The sequence below is a fragment of the Gracilinanus agilis genome, chromosome 1, assembly GCF_016433145.1.
Source record: "Gracilinanus agilis isolate LMUSP501 chromosome 1, AgileGrace, whole genome shotgun sequence".
Lineage (NCBI taxonomy): Eukaryota > Metazoa > Chordata > Mammalia > Didelphimorphia > Didelphidae > Gracilinanus > Gracilinanus agilis.
The window spans coordinates 715,299,038-715,311,920 of NC_058130.1; the positions used below are offsets into that span (position 1 = coordinate 715,299,038).

Consider the following 12,883-nt stretch of genomic DNA (forward strand, 5'->3'; position numbering starts at 1 on the left):
ATATTTATTTTATAGTTAATATATTACATATTTTATATATATTTATTTTCAATTTCTTATATATTTAATATATTGAATATTTATTTTATGGTTAATATATTACATATTTTTATATATATTTATTTTCTATTTCTTATATATTTTATATATGTTATATATTTATCTTGTGTATGCCCATCTATAGTCATTTTGTCTCCTGAATTTGACTGGAAACTCCTGGAAGAGGCCAGGAACCATTTTTGAGGCTTTTTTCCCTTTGATTTCTAGCACTCAGCATTGCAGGGATAATAATTATTTTATCTTCCCCATGCTATCTTCACAGTGTTTTCCTGAAAATCAAGTGACATAATGCATGCAAAGTGTTTTAAGGTCCTCGTATAAATGTGTTTTCCTTGTGGTGCAGCGGGTAGAAAGCTGACACTTGGGTCCAAGTCCTGTCCCTGGCATATATTAGCTCTATACCCTGGGGTGACCATTGAGCTGCTCAGTCTCCCAAGCATCTCTCTAAGCTGAGGAGTTGTAGACCAGGTAACGATCATGGATAACGTTTTCCTCACCAGTGAAATCACAGCCAGACCTGTTCCCCACCACCACCAAAAAAATATTATTGTAAAAATAACAAAGAATAATAATAGCTAGCATTAACTTAGTGCTTTAGGGTTTGTAAATATTATCTCCTGAGATACTTAAAATAATCCTAGGAGGTGGTTACTATTATTATCCTCATTTTACAAGTGAGGAAACCAAGGCAGACAGAGGTTAAATGACTTGCTCAGGGTCATTCAGCTAGTACACATCCAAGGCTAGATTTGAACTGAGACTTCTTGACTCTGGGTCCTTTGCAAGTGTAAGAGAAATCCTCCCAGTCTCCAGCTGAGGGGACTGATTCCTAGCAGCCCCAGGTCTAGTACTGTACCCCCAAGCAGTCCCAGGTCTAGTACTGTACCCCCAAGCAGCCCCAGGTCTAGTACTGTACCCCCAAGCAGTCCCAGGTCCATGCCTAGGATAGCTGTTCCACTCTCTGTTCTCTGAGAAGCCTCCTAGGTCAAGAAAGCTGTAGTCTGTTTCAGGGTTCCAGATCAGTGGAAAGGAAGACAGCAGGGCTTCGTGCAAAGAGTAAGCATGCACCGTATCTTTCCAAATAGTCTGCAAAATCCAGCCACACCGACCTCCTAGAGGTCTCTTGAACCCAGCATTTATTCTATCTCCCACCTTTGCACCAGAATGTTCTCGCTTTCTTGGTTCTTAGAAATCCCCACCCAGAAAACCTGCGATAACATGCGCCTGGTATTCCCCGGTTGAGTGAGAACAATTCCTTCCATGTAAGCCAAAAGTTGACAGTAATGTAGGAGAAAGTTTTATTAAAAGGAGAATGATCAACTGTAGATCCCAGGGATACATGTAAATCCCCAGAGTGCTTGACGGCAGAGAGAGAGAGAGAGAGAGACAGACAGACAGACAGACAGACAGAGAGACACAGAGAGAGACTCTGCCTTCATCCATGTGTTCAGGGCTATCTCTTGGATTCCAGATCATCCTCTTCTCCTATGTGATTGCTTCAGCTTTTGTCTTAGATCTTTCCTCCCTTGTGTTATCTTTGTTATTTCACATTTACCAGCCTCAACCATAAGCATGGACAAAACCTTCAGGTAGAAATACTTTCCCTTTTGAGTAAATGGAAATAAAGGAAAAGTGAAGAACAAATCTTCTACCACTGTCTAAAATTGTTGAAGCCAGAAAGGATCTGAGAACATGGAATGTCAGGGCTAGAAGGACCCTTAGAACAGAGGATGCCAGGGCTAGAAGGACCCTTAGAACAGAGAATGTCAGAACTGGGGGACCCTTAGAACAGAGGATGTCAGGACTAGGAGGTACTTCAGAGGACATCTAATCTGGCCCCTTCTGGGAGGGAACAGAACATTAGAGAAGTCAATTGTGGGTGAAGCCAAGACCAGCAGGCCTCAAGCTTCCCAAATCTTGGTGCAGGTCTCTGTCTCCCAAGCTGCCTGCCATGTGCAGTCTTTCCCCAGTAAAGTGTACTGAATGGCATCTACATGTATTTTCATGCAGACTTATCTAAGACCCCTTCAGAAGCACCCCTGACCTTTCTTGCTATGCTTGGCTCGCTGTGCCGTGTGCCTGGGGACTCCTTTCCATTGGCTTTTTTCCCATTTACTTAAGAGGCCATCGGTTCCTGTTCAGAGAATCCCTCCTTCCCTCCCTCCTGGGTTAGCAAGAAGGGGGGAGAGGGCGGAGGAGAGCTGCTGGCAAGAGGCAAATGATCATTTCTGGCTCCAGGAGTTTCTAATGGAAGTGCTGATAACCTTTCCCAGGATGGTGCATCGACCTCTAAATATAGATCTAGATATTTGTAAAACTAATGCCTGGGCCTGTGGGGCCAGGTAGAGGGGGGCAAAGACCAGAGCTGGCAGTCTTAACTCTGGTCTAGGAGGAGAGCTGGATGGAGCCAGCCATTGCATGCATTTGGTCTTGCTCCCCTACAGGGTCTAGTAGTCCTGGGGACTGTTGGGGGGGTGGTACGGAGGGGAACAGGCCTAGACTGGCCTGGCCTGGCAAAGTTCTCCAACCTACAACACATTTCTTCAACCTGTGCTTTAATTCTCTAACCCTGGACTAGCACTCCCACCCAAGAGGGAAATCTTGTAAACCCTCTGCCGCCATCACCCCAAGGCTGGCTCCCCACATGTACCTAACAGCATCCCCATTCCACACTTGGGAGAGCTCCACTGCCCAGAGAATAACAGAAGGAAACTTTATGATCTGGATGATTTTATTGGAACATAGCCATGCCCCAACAATTTAAATATTTCTGTAAATTCCTGGCTAACTAGATTAGAGGGAGTTGAGTTGAGCTGATCTCATCTGGATTGATCTTAGCCAAGGCTGGAGGTGGAGGAGACATGGGAACTTGGCTTCCTTAGGATAGGCTTGAGTAGATTGGGGGGTGCAGTGGAAAGATCCCTGGAACTGATGACTCAGAACCTGGGTTCAGCCCCTAACCCTACTTATTACCTTTGTAACTTCCCTGAGCCTCAGTTTCTTCACCTAAATATTGGGCTAGATAACCTCCATGGTGTCTTTTTCTCTAAATCTATGCTTTTGTGGCCATGCCCTAGATAGCCCCTTTATTCTCTACCAAACTCTCCAAATTACACACACACACACACACACACACACACACACACACACACACACACACACACACACACACACACACACATATATATACCTCTTTATTTTTTTCCTTCCGATATTGGAAGATAATGTAGGAGATCCTCTGTAAGGACCTTTCCAGCTCAAAATGCCTTTTTGGAACTCCTGATCCCTTCTAGGGAATGTGGGGAGGCCATTATGATTCTCTTTGTGGGAACCAAAAAAGAACATTCCCAGTGGACAAAGAAGAGCCTGACAGAAGGACACATGGAACCTAGATGGGGATAAGTGTTTGGGTCAGTTTAACAAGGTCAAAAGGGAATTCAACAAACATTTGTGAAGTGCCTAGTATGTGCAAGGCTCTGTCTTCAGCATTGGAATATAGAGATGAACAAAGAAGAACTTGCCCTAAGAGAACTTATAGAAAAATATTTGTCGAGTATAAGCTCACTGAAGGCAGGAATTGCCTTGTTTTTGACCTTATATCCATAGCACCTAACAATAACTGCCTGTAATAGGCTAACAACTTACACAGCCAAGTAAAAACCGTGATGGAGTATGGAGTATTCAAGGCTAGTTCTCAACAGGTCTATAAAGATTTCAGGAGGGAAAGAACTTTTAGTTCAGAGGGTGTGAGGATAGGTTCTTTTTTTTGTGGGGAGAGGTTCTGAGCAAGATTCTGAATGGAGCCTTGAGGGAAAAGGATTTTAGGCAGGAGAGATGAGAGATCCTAGTTCTAGAACTAAAAGGAACTTCACAAAGTTATGTTGTCTGCCTTCCTGAGGTCTAGGGAAGCCACCCACAATTCGAGCTTACATTTTCTGATTCCTGAATCAGTGTCCCTTCTATCGTGTCCAGGGCATTCCAATCCTGGGTAAAGGAGGGTCCTTCATGAATAAAAGAGGGCAAGAGGCTGAGCTGATAACAGCTGGTGATGTTCTCCATGTTACAGTGGGGTTGGGATGTGGCAAGAGAAGCCATGAGATGTCAGGATCAGCCCCTTCTTAGGGCTAACCCATAACTTTGGAAACGTGGGTCACATATCCACAAAAAGAACCAGAGATCAGGCAGTATGAAGATTGGTTAATTGGTTGATGGGAATTCACAAGATTTAAGAAATAGAAAAAATCCTAGTGATAATTTAATCTAGCTCTCAATTTGGGTATGGTCTTCCATTGTTATAGTCACATCCAACTCTTTGTGACCCCATTTGAGGTTTTCTTGGCAAAGACCTTGGAGAGGTTTGCCATTTCCTTCTCCAGCTCTTTTTACAGATGAGAAAATTGAGGTAAATCAGGTTAAGTGGCTTTTTCAGGGTCACACAGACAGTAAGTATCTGAAGCTAGATTTGAACTTAGGAAGCTGAGACTTCAGGTCCAGAACTCAATGTACTGTGACACCTACCTGGTCTTTTTGCAAATAAATGTTACATATTAATAAAAAGCAGTAGAGGGTGGGGTGTTAGAGAAAGAAATAGGCTGGTTAAAATGACTCAAGTTCAAATTCTTCCACAAATACACGCTACCTGTGTGATCCTGGGCAAATCAATTTATTCCTCAGCCCATTTCTTTGTCTGCAGGGGGAGTAATAATAACACCTACCTCCTCAGATAAGATAACATATGTAAAGTCTTATGTAAACCTGAAAGCCCTCTATAAACGCTGGCCATTATTATGATCAAATTGAGGATACTTAGCTTGGTGAAGGCGTCATGGAGATATGGAGGCAGTCATTAGGGGCACTGCCCTGAATAAAGGAGAAAGTGAGAGCTATTCAGAAGTAGAATGGGTGGCTTGCAGGGCACTGAGTTCCACGTCCCTGAAGGAATTCAAGCAGAGACTGGTTAGCCACTTTGCCAAGGATGCTTTAGAGGAGGTGTGAGTTCAGATACATATTGAACTAGACAAATTCTGAGATTGCTTCTAGCTCTAGATTTATGAGATCCTGCTGAAATGTGGACCAGCTTCCTGGGTCCCAAAAAGAGGCACCCCCAGGAGAAAGGAGCTTAGATCTGTGTCTGTGTATGGCCCGCAGTACATGCACAAGTACATGCATCGTTTTCTAGGGCATTCGAGGTCACACCTGCCGATCTGCACGTCTCCTGCTGGGCCCAGGCTCAGCCCAGCTCAAGATCCATTACGTTAACTCCCTTTTGCATCAGCCAGGTCCTTGGGGCCCTGAGCATGGTAGAAGGAGTGCCCAGGTTCTGATCCCAGCCCTGCTCCTCACTGTCTGTGGGGAGTCCCTGAGCCTGTGTTTCCTCATCTGGAAATTGAAGGGTCCGTCCTAACTGACCTCTGAAATCCCTCTGTGCTCCTGTGATCACCATGACCCTCTCCACCTCACAGGCTGCCTCATTGCTTTCCTACAGAATCCCCCAGGTTCATCAAGGAGCCCCGGGATCAGATTGGGGTGTCAGGCGGTGTGGCTTCCTTCGTTTGCCAGGCCACTGGAGACCCCAAGCCACGGGTGACTTGGAACAAGAAAGGCAAGAAGGTGAACTCCCAGCGGTTTGAGGTAAGGAAGCATTCACCCACCTCCAACTTCAGCCCACTAAAAAGCTAGCAATCACAGACAAAACTACAAACACACACACATACACCCCTAAACATCTCTGTATATATCTCAAGCCCTCTTCCCACCCCCACCCCCACCCACCCAGTTATCCCCATGCATACCCTTGACCTCAAACACATGTGATCATAGACAGACAACCTCAGCCCCTGGTGCAACACCCAAGGGTCACACCAATGGGCCTTCCCAAAGCAGAACTCACATTGCAACCACACCCCAGGCCCCCTCTGGCTGTCTAAAATGGGATTCAATTTGGATCCCCACAGAAAGACATAAAAGTGGTCTGCAGATATCCACCCTGGTGATGGCTAGCATCTCCCTTCTCGTCCTCCCTGAAAACCCTTCCTTGAGATGGGAGGAGGAAGAAGGAAAGGGGAGGAACCAGGGCCTCATTTGGGAAAGGTTGAAGCTGATAGCCTGAGTTTAGTAGTTCTTGTACCTTGACTGTGATCTCAAATTAGTCTGTTGAGTTGAGTACTCTTGAAAAATCAAGGTCCCTTTACTCTCTCCAGCTGTCTACCCATCTGTACCCCACTGCTACCCCCCAGATATCCCTTTATTCAAACACAGATGCACACCTATTATCACACACTCCCCTGCCCAGATATACTTTTAGTCTTTATCCCTTATAAATACAAAACCTCCCATAAACATAGTCACAGCTCTATACCTTTCTATATGCAGCTATCCTTTCATAGAGATAGAGGTACATACATAGTGTGAAATACATACACAGCCTCACTCACTAATTCAGATACTCATCCCTACACAGACATGTACCCTTAACGCCCAGATAGACACATGCCTGCACATCTTCGGACAGGGTTAGGGAGTGGCCATGTGCCTTTATTGGCATGGGGGATTCCTGGAGGAGAAAAAGCCATCTCCCAATGCAAGCTGTAATCTCAGAAAGCTGTCTGAAACCGTGAGAATTTAAAAGAGCAGCCAGAATCACCTGTCCAAGTATGGGTCAGAGGCGGACCTAGAAACCAGGTCTTCCCAGAACCAAGCTCAGCCAGCTTTCTGTTCATCATTCCATACCCCCTAACACACACACACACACACACACACACACACACACCAACACACTTCTTATAGGTCCAAGTCATCTTGCCTACTAAGCAAGGATACATATATGTTCTGTACACAGATGCACACATACACATACTATATGTATGTATGTATTTATACACCCCTGAGTGCAAATGCACATACACACACTTTTATAGGTTCATGCTCTTCTTTCCTACTAAATATACACATATATGTTCTATGCAGAGATGCACATAGATATACACAAGCCATGTATTTACACATACCTGCACACATGTGCACACATACAAAATACACATACATACACACTCCTGTACATATATATAAATATGTATACTGTGCCAAGTCACTTCACCACTGTTTGCCTCAGTTTCCTCATCTGTAAAATGGGGGCAACATGGGGGCCTGTCTCCAAGGATTAGAGGGATAGGATGAAATTATGTTTGTAAAGTGTTTTCAGAGGCATGCTTATGTAAGTGCTGGCTGTGACTATATCACCATCACAGACATATACCCAGATCCATGTCCTCACCCTTGGGCCTACAAGCATGCCCATAGAACTTCATATAGACACAGCTACACACACACAGGTCCCGGGGTAGCTGCCCTCTTGGCACCCTGGGCCCCCAAGCTGCAGCTACACTCCCACTGTCAGAGGGAGAGGAAGAAGCCCATGTATGTGTGCTGTCCCCAGCTAGGACAGACAGCAGGGAGATAGAGGAGGGGCCAGTCCCCAAGCTCCAGCCACAGCCCTGACAGCAAAGGGAGAGGAAGAAGCCCATGTATGCTGTCCCCAGCTAGGCTGGGCTGCTTCGGGGTGGGAGATGGGGGTGGGGACCTGGATGCTCACATGCTCCCTCTCTTCCCATCAGACAATTGAGTTTGATGAAAGCGCTGGTGCGGTGCTTCGGATCCAGCCCCTGAGGACCCCCCGGGACGAGAACGTGTATGAATGTGTGGCGCAGAACCCTATTGGGGAGATCACCGTGCACGCTAAGCTCACTGTCCTCCGAGGTACCGACAGCCCCAATTCTGGGGCCCATTTTGCCAAGACCAAGGTCTCCCTGTGGCTCCTACACCTCCTTCCTGCGGGGCTTGGATCAGAGAAAGGAGGGAAGCCAAGGGGAGGCAAAGGGTATCCACCTCCACAGCCATCTTTTTGCCACTCTAGAATCCATGGATTTGTAGTCTGGGGACCCAAATACAAATCCTGTCTCTGCTATTTACCAGCAGTGTGACCTTGGGTGAGTCACTCACATTCTCAGGCCTCCAATTCAGACTCTGTAAACTGAGAGAATTAGACTAGAGAATCTCTCAAAGCCTTTCTAGTGCCAGATCCTCCAATCCCATGAGTCTGTGAACAGTCAGAGAAGACCCCAGAATGCACCAGGCCCTGTGCCCTGTTTGGGACACACAGGGGATGAGGAAAAGATCCCCGGCCTCTAGGGAGTTCATCCCCCCAGGAGCCTCATTTCCCCCATATTGTCAAGGAGGGCATTGGTCTGAGTCGTATAGAAGGTCTGTCCCAACGTTGCCCTGCTCTCATCCACCTTTGTGCTATCCCTGAGATTAGGTGAATATGGGGAAGAATAAATCATCACCTGGCCAGGGGTTTGGTTTGCTCTAGGAGCCATGAGGCCAAGAATGGAGGCCCACAGGGAGAGGGGCCTTACCCAAGTCACCTAGGGGTAAAGAGCAGAACCAGGATTTGGACCCATTGCCTTTGGCATGAGGCTCAGAGCTTGTCCCAAAGCCCAATCCCTCTGAGCTTAGAGGATGGATGAGCAGGTGCTGAAGCAGCTCCCCTGAGAAGCTCAGCCCTGGCAAAGGGTGTCCAGCTAGGCCTCCCTTGTCTGTGTGGTTTGGGTGTAAGGTGTAGGGAGAGGAAGAAGAATCAGAAACCACCCTAGTCCTCCCTTGGGTCCCATGTGACACGGGATAACCCTGGGTTCTCAGAAGCCCAAGTTTAGGCTGGATCAGCCATAGATCTACTCTAAAGGCCGTGAGCACAGGCCTGGCTTCAGACCCTCTGACTCTCCTGGAACAGTCTAGGTTGGCCGCACAGTGATGGGGGAGTTAGGTCAGAGCCACCTTCTAAGACAAAAAATTGGGTGGGGGGCTTTAAATCTGTGTAAATGAAGGGAAGGCCCACATCCACAAAATATCATACAGTTGTCTCTCACTATATCGTGGTTCATGTATCACAGCTTCACTGTATCGTGGGTTTTAATATATATATATAAAGTTCTGCATGGGGAGTTACACTTATCACAACACACTTCTATGTCCTGGGCCCTGATCGGCTCAGTGACTGTAGGTTAATAAGAGTGTGGAAAAGTTTTATTGGAGAGTGGGAAGGGTTCATAAAGCCTTAAACTATATGTAGATAATAAAATAAATATAACCCTGCTACTTTGCAGATTTTCACCTATCACGGGGGGTCTCTGGAACATAACTCCCGCGATAGGTGAGGGATCGCTGTATATCCTTACAGTCTGGAAACAAGTATTTCTAAAACAATTAAGATTTACAAAATATTTTCTTCATGACAACTCTGAGACACGTGATATAAACAATATTATGATCTCCATATTACAGATAAGGAAACTGAGCTCAAAGAAAGGACTTGCCCCATGTCACTCAACTAGTCAGGGCCAGAGCAGGAAGTTATTCCCTTTGTAGGCTACATGATGGAGAGAGACCCGAGTTCAAATTTAGTTTCCCATACTTACCCAGCTGGGTGACCCTGGACAAGTCACTTCATCCTTCTGCCTCAGTTTCCTCATCTGTAAAACGGAGGTGATCATTGCACCTGTCTCTCAGGGGTTGCTGTAAGGCTCAGATGAGATAATATTTGTAAAAGCATTTAGCACAGTGCCCTGTGTATATATAGTAGGCCCTTCTCCATGCCTAAGAAAAACCCCTAAATTTGGACCTCACATCTCTGGGGTGTGGAATTCGTTAAGATTTCGGCAGGGAGTAAAGAACCTACCAGAAAGAACGAATGGTTTTCTAGGACTCTAGCAACACCCATTTGCTTACCTGCCCATTAATGTGCTCATTACAAATAATTATCTATTCATTACAGTAGGTCCAGCAGGACTTCTGCGTGACTGCACTTCATTAGCATTGCTGGAGTTCCTGGGTGTATTGGAAAATAACACAATTGCCTTTCTCTGTAACCCTAATCTACAGCTCAGATTTGACAGCAGCCTCAGCCTGGCCCCACCGCAGGCAGGCGGCCTTGGCCAAGATAGGCTGACCCAGATGGGAGGGCTGTGATTGCCCAGCTTTCTCCGGGCTCCGTCACCCCGCCGGGTGGCCTTTTCGTTGTTCTCTTGATAAGGGGAGGCACACTGACACTTTGGGAACATCTTGGGCCTGTCTCTTTATCAGTGGAGGAAGGATTGGGCCCAAATGTACTTGAAACTCCTAGGCTTTGGCTCCGGGGCCCGGGAAAGGAGTGGGTGGAGATTTGAAATCTGTAAGGCGAGAAAAGTATCTGTTTTCCTCTCCCTCTGTGGAGCCAAATGGGGCACTTGGGCTTGGAGTTAAAGGACCTGGGCTAGAATTCAAGCTCTGCCACTTAACTCTCTATGTGACTGTGAACAAGTCATTTCCCCTCCTTAGAGCTCGGGTTATGTCTGTAAAATCTGAAGGGGTAGGAGGACAGAGCTAGACTGAAGGGATCCCTGCTTAGCTCTGGGAATGGTGCCTCAAGGCAGCAGGAGGAAAGGAGGGTTCCTCGTGGGTATCATCCCTACCAGCCTCCCACCCCCTCCCATCTTCTGGGTTAAACTCCCCCAGAGGCCCAGGGGTCAGCCAGACTAGCACAGGCCTCGTTTCTCCGTGTACCCTGACCCATCTGGACCCCAATCCAAGCCACGGCTGGTTCCTGATGCCAGAAAGAGGGAGGGAGATGGAGATCTGGGAGCCGCAGCTCCTCCCACCTCCTCTCCGCAGCCCGAGAGAGAGCCTCTTCTCCCAGCCCCTGCCAGCCGCTCCTTCCCGAGAGATAGGCTCACGGTGACCTTTGCACAGCTTTCATGAAACGCTGGCGTGCTCCTTGAGGCCCTGTGCCTGACTCTACTGTCAGAACCTGGAGAGTTAAAAGGACAAACTGTGAATCCATTAACCTCCTCCGTCACAGAGAGAGGCAGAGAAGGGAGTCAGTGATTCCCTCCCATCCAAGGCTGGCTCCTACTTCCCTCCTCTTCTCTTTCCCTTCCAACCCTCCTCAGGAGCACCCCAGTTTTCCATTGGAAGCTCTCCTTCTGGCCCCAGACCACTCTGGTCTGCATACACAGGCAGACCAAATTTCAGACCCTTCAGAGATTTAGTTAGCCCTGCTCCTTCATTTTGCAGATGAGGAAACTGAGGGTCCCGAGGAAGCTAAAAAGCATGTGCCCGATGTCCCAAAATGAGACAGAGGCAGAATTTGGACAGGAAACCAGCTCCCTACTTCCCTGTCCAAGCCTGCCTCTCTGCATGAGGCTGCCAGCACTCTATCACCTTCCCCTTTCTCTTGGTCCTCATGTCCATAAATATACATGTGAGCGAGCTCAGAATGGCAAAACACACACTCACTCTGCTTTTAATTATTAAACAGCTGGGCCCACTGCGGGGAAGGAACGGCAGTGCCACCCGCAGCCTCTTTCCTGGGACCGGGGAGGTGGAGCTGGGGGGAGAGCCTTCCCTCTGGATGGTGTTCTCATCTTTAGTGGGAGGGCTGGAGCGGTCTGGGGGTGAGGGTCAGAGGTTCCGGGCCTGGCAAGTGAGATGAAGTCAGGCGCCTTTTAGTCTCTCCTTAGGAGAACAGAGTTGAAAGAGCCTCCCCCACCCCTGATCTTACAGATGAGAAAACGGAGACCCCAAGAAATGACTCACTCAGGACTTCACAGCTAGTTAGTAGCAAAGCCAAGATCAAGTCCATTTCAAGGTCTCCCCTTTGCTGTTGCTCCCTGGAAGCACAGGAATATAGAAAGAATCAGAGTTGTAAAAGACCTTATAGCTTATCTTGTCAAACCTACTTCATCTTACAAGCGAGGAAACTGAGTCCCAGAGGGGTGAAGGGATTTGTTGGTTGTCAGAGGCAGAGTTGGTATTTGAGCCTGTGACACCACACTGTTATGGCTCCTCCCACCCACCATTTGCTGGGTGATTTTGGGGGCAGAGGGGCAGCACCCTAAGAAACCAACTAGCGAGCCCTGGTTGGATACTTTCAAGTCAGTTACGTGGTTACCACCAAATCCACCCCTCTAAAACGTGGGCTCCCCTTGGGCCATTACTTCTTGGAGAAACAGGCTAGAAATAGATTGAATGAAATGAAATATTAGCTCCTAATCTTAGCAATCTTTTTTTTTTCTCCCCTGACCGCATCTGTAATTTCATCAGTATAGAGAGCTCTCATACCTGAGCAGAAATCTCTTCTACAGTGATGGAGAATTCACTCCTTAAAGTAGCCCATCCCATTTTAGGATGGTTCTTATTGTTAGGAAATTTTTCTTTACATCAAGCTGAAATCTGTCAAGTAACTTTATCCAGTTGGTCCTAATTCTACCTTCTGGAGACAACAAAAAATTCTAGTCCAACTCCCCCCATGACAGTCCTTCAAATAATTTAAGAGTCATGTTCTGCACTCCTGACTAAATTTTCTCTATTTTAACACCCTCAATTCCATCAACTGATCAGCTTAAAATCCCCTCACTTTTCTTATTGACCTCTTCTCATATGCTCTGGCTTGCTGGTATTCTCTCCTAAAACATGGCACCCAGGACAGAAATAGCATTTCAGATGGAGTCCAAACAGGTCAGAGGAAAAAACAGGATTCTCCTCTTGCCTCTCATCATGAAGCCTATGGATACATTGAGCTCTTTGAACCGTGATGTTACCTTGTTGACTCCTGTGAAGCTTGTGGTCTGCTAAGATGATCAGATCTCCTTTTCCCATGACCCAGCTGGAACCTGATTCGGGGATCCCCTTTGCAGTTCTTTCTTTCTTTCTTTCTTCCTTCCTTCCTTCCTTCCTTCCTTCCTTCCTTCCTTCCTTCCTTCCTTCCTTCCTTCCTTCCTTTCTTTCTTTC

General features: G+C 46.9%; 1 protein-coding gene across 1 annotated transcript in view; it reads left to right on the forward strand.

Moving 5' to 3' along the window:
* The window catches only part of PTPRS (protein tyrosine phosphatase receptor type S), a 118,838-nt gene that overhangs the window by 11,132 nt on the left and 94,823 nt on the right, over positions 1–12,883 (forward strand). The window contains exons 2-3 of the mRNA XM_044670959.1: positions 5,546–5,691; positions 7,674–7,815. Of these exons, the coding sequence (XP_044526894.1) occupies positions 5,546–5,691; positions 7,674–7,815 (288 nt within the window). The remainder of the gene's footprint in view (positions 1–5,545; positions 5,692–7,673; positions 7,816–12,883) is intronic.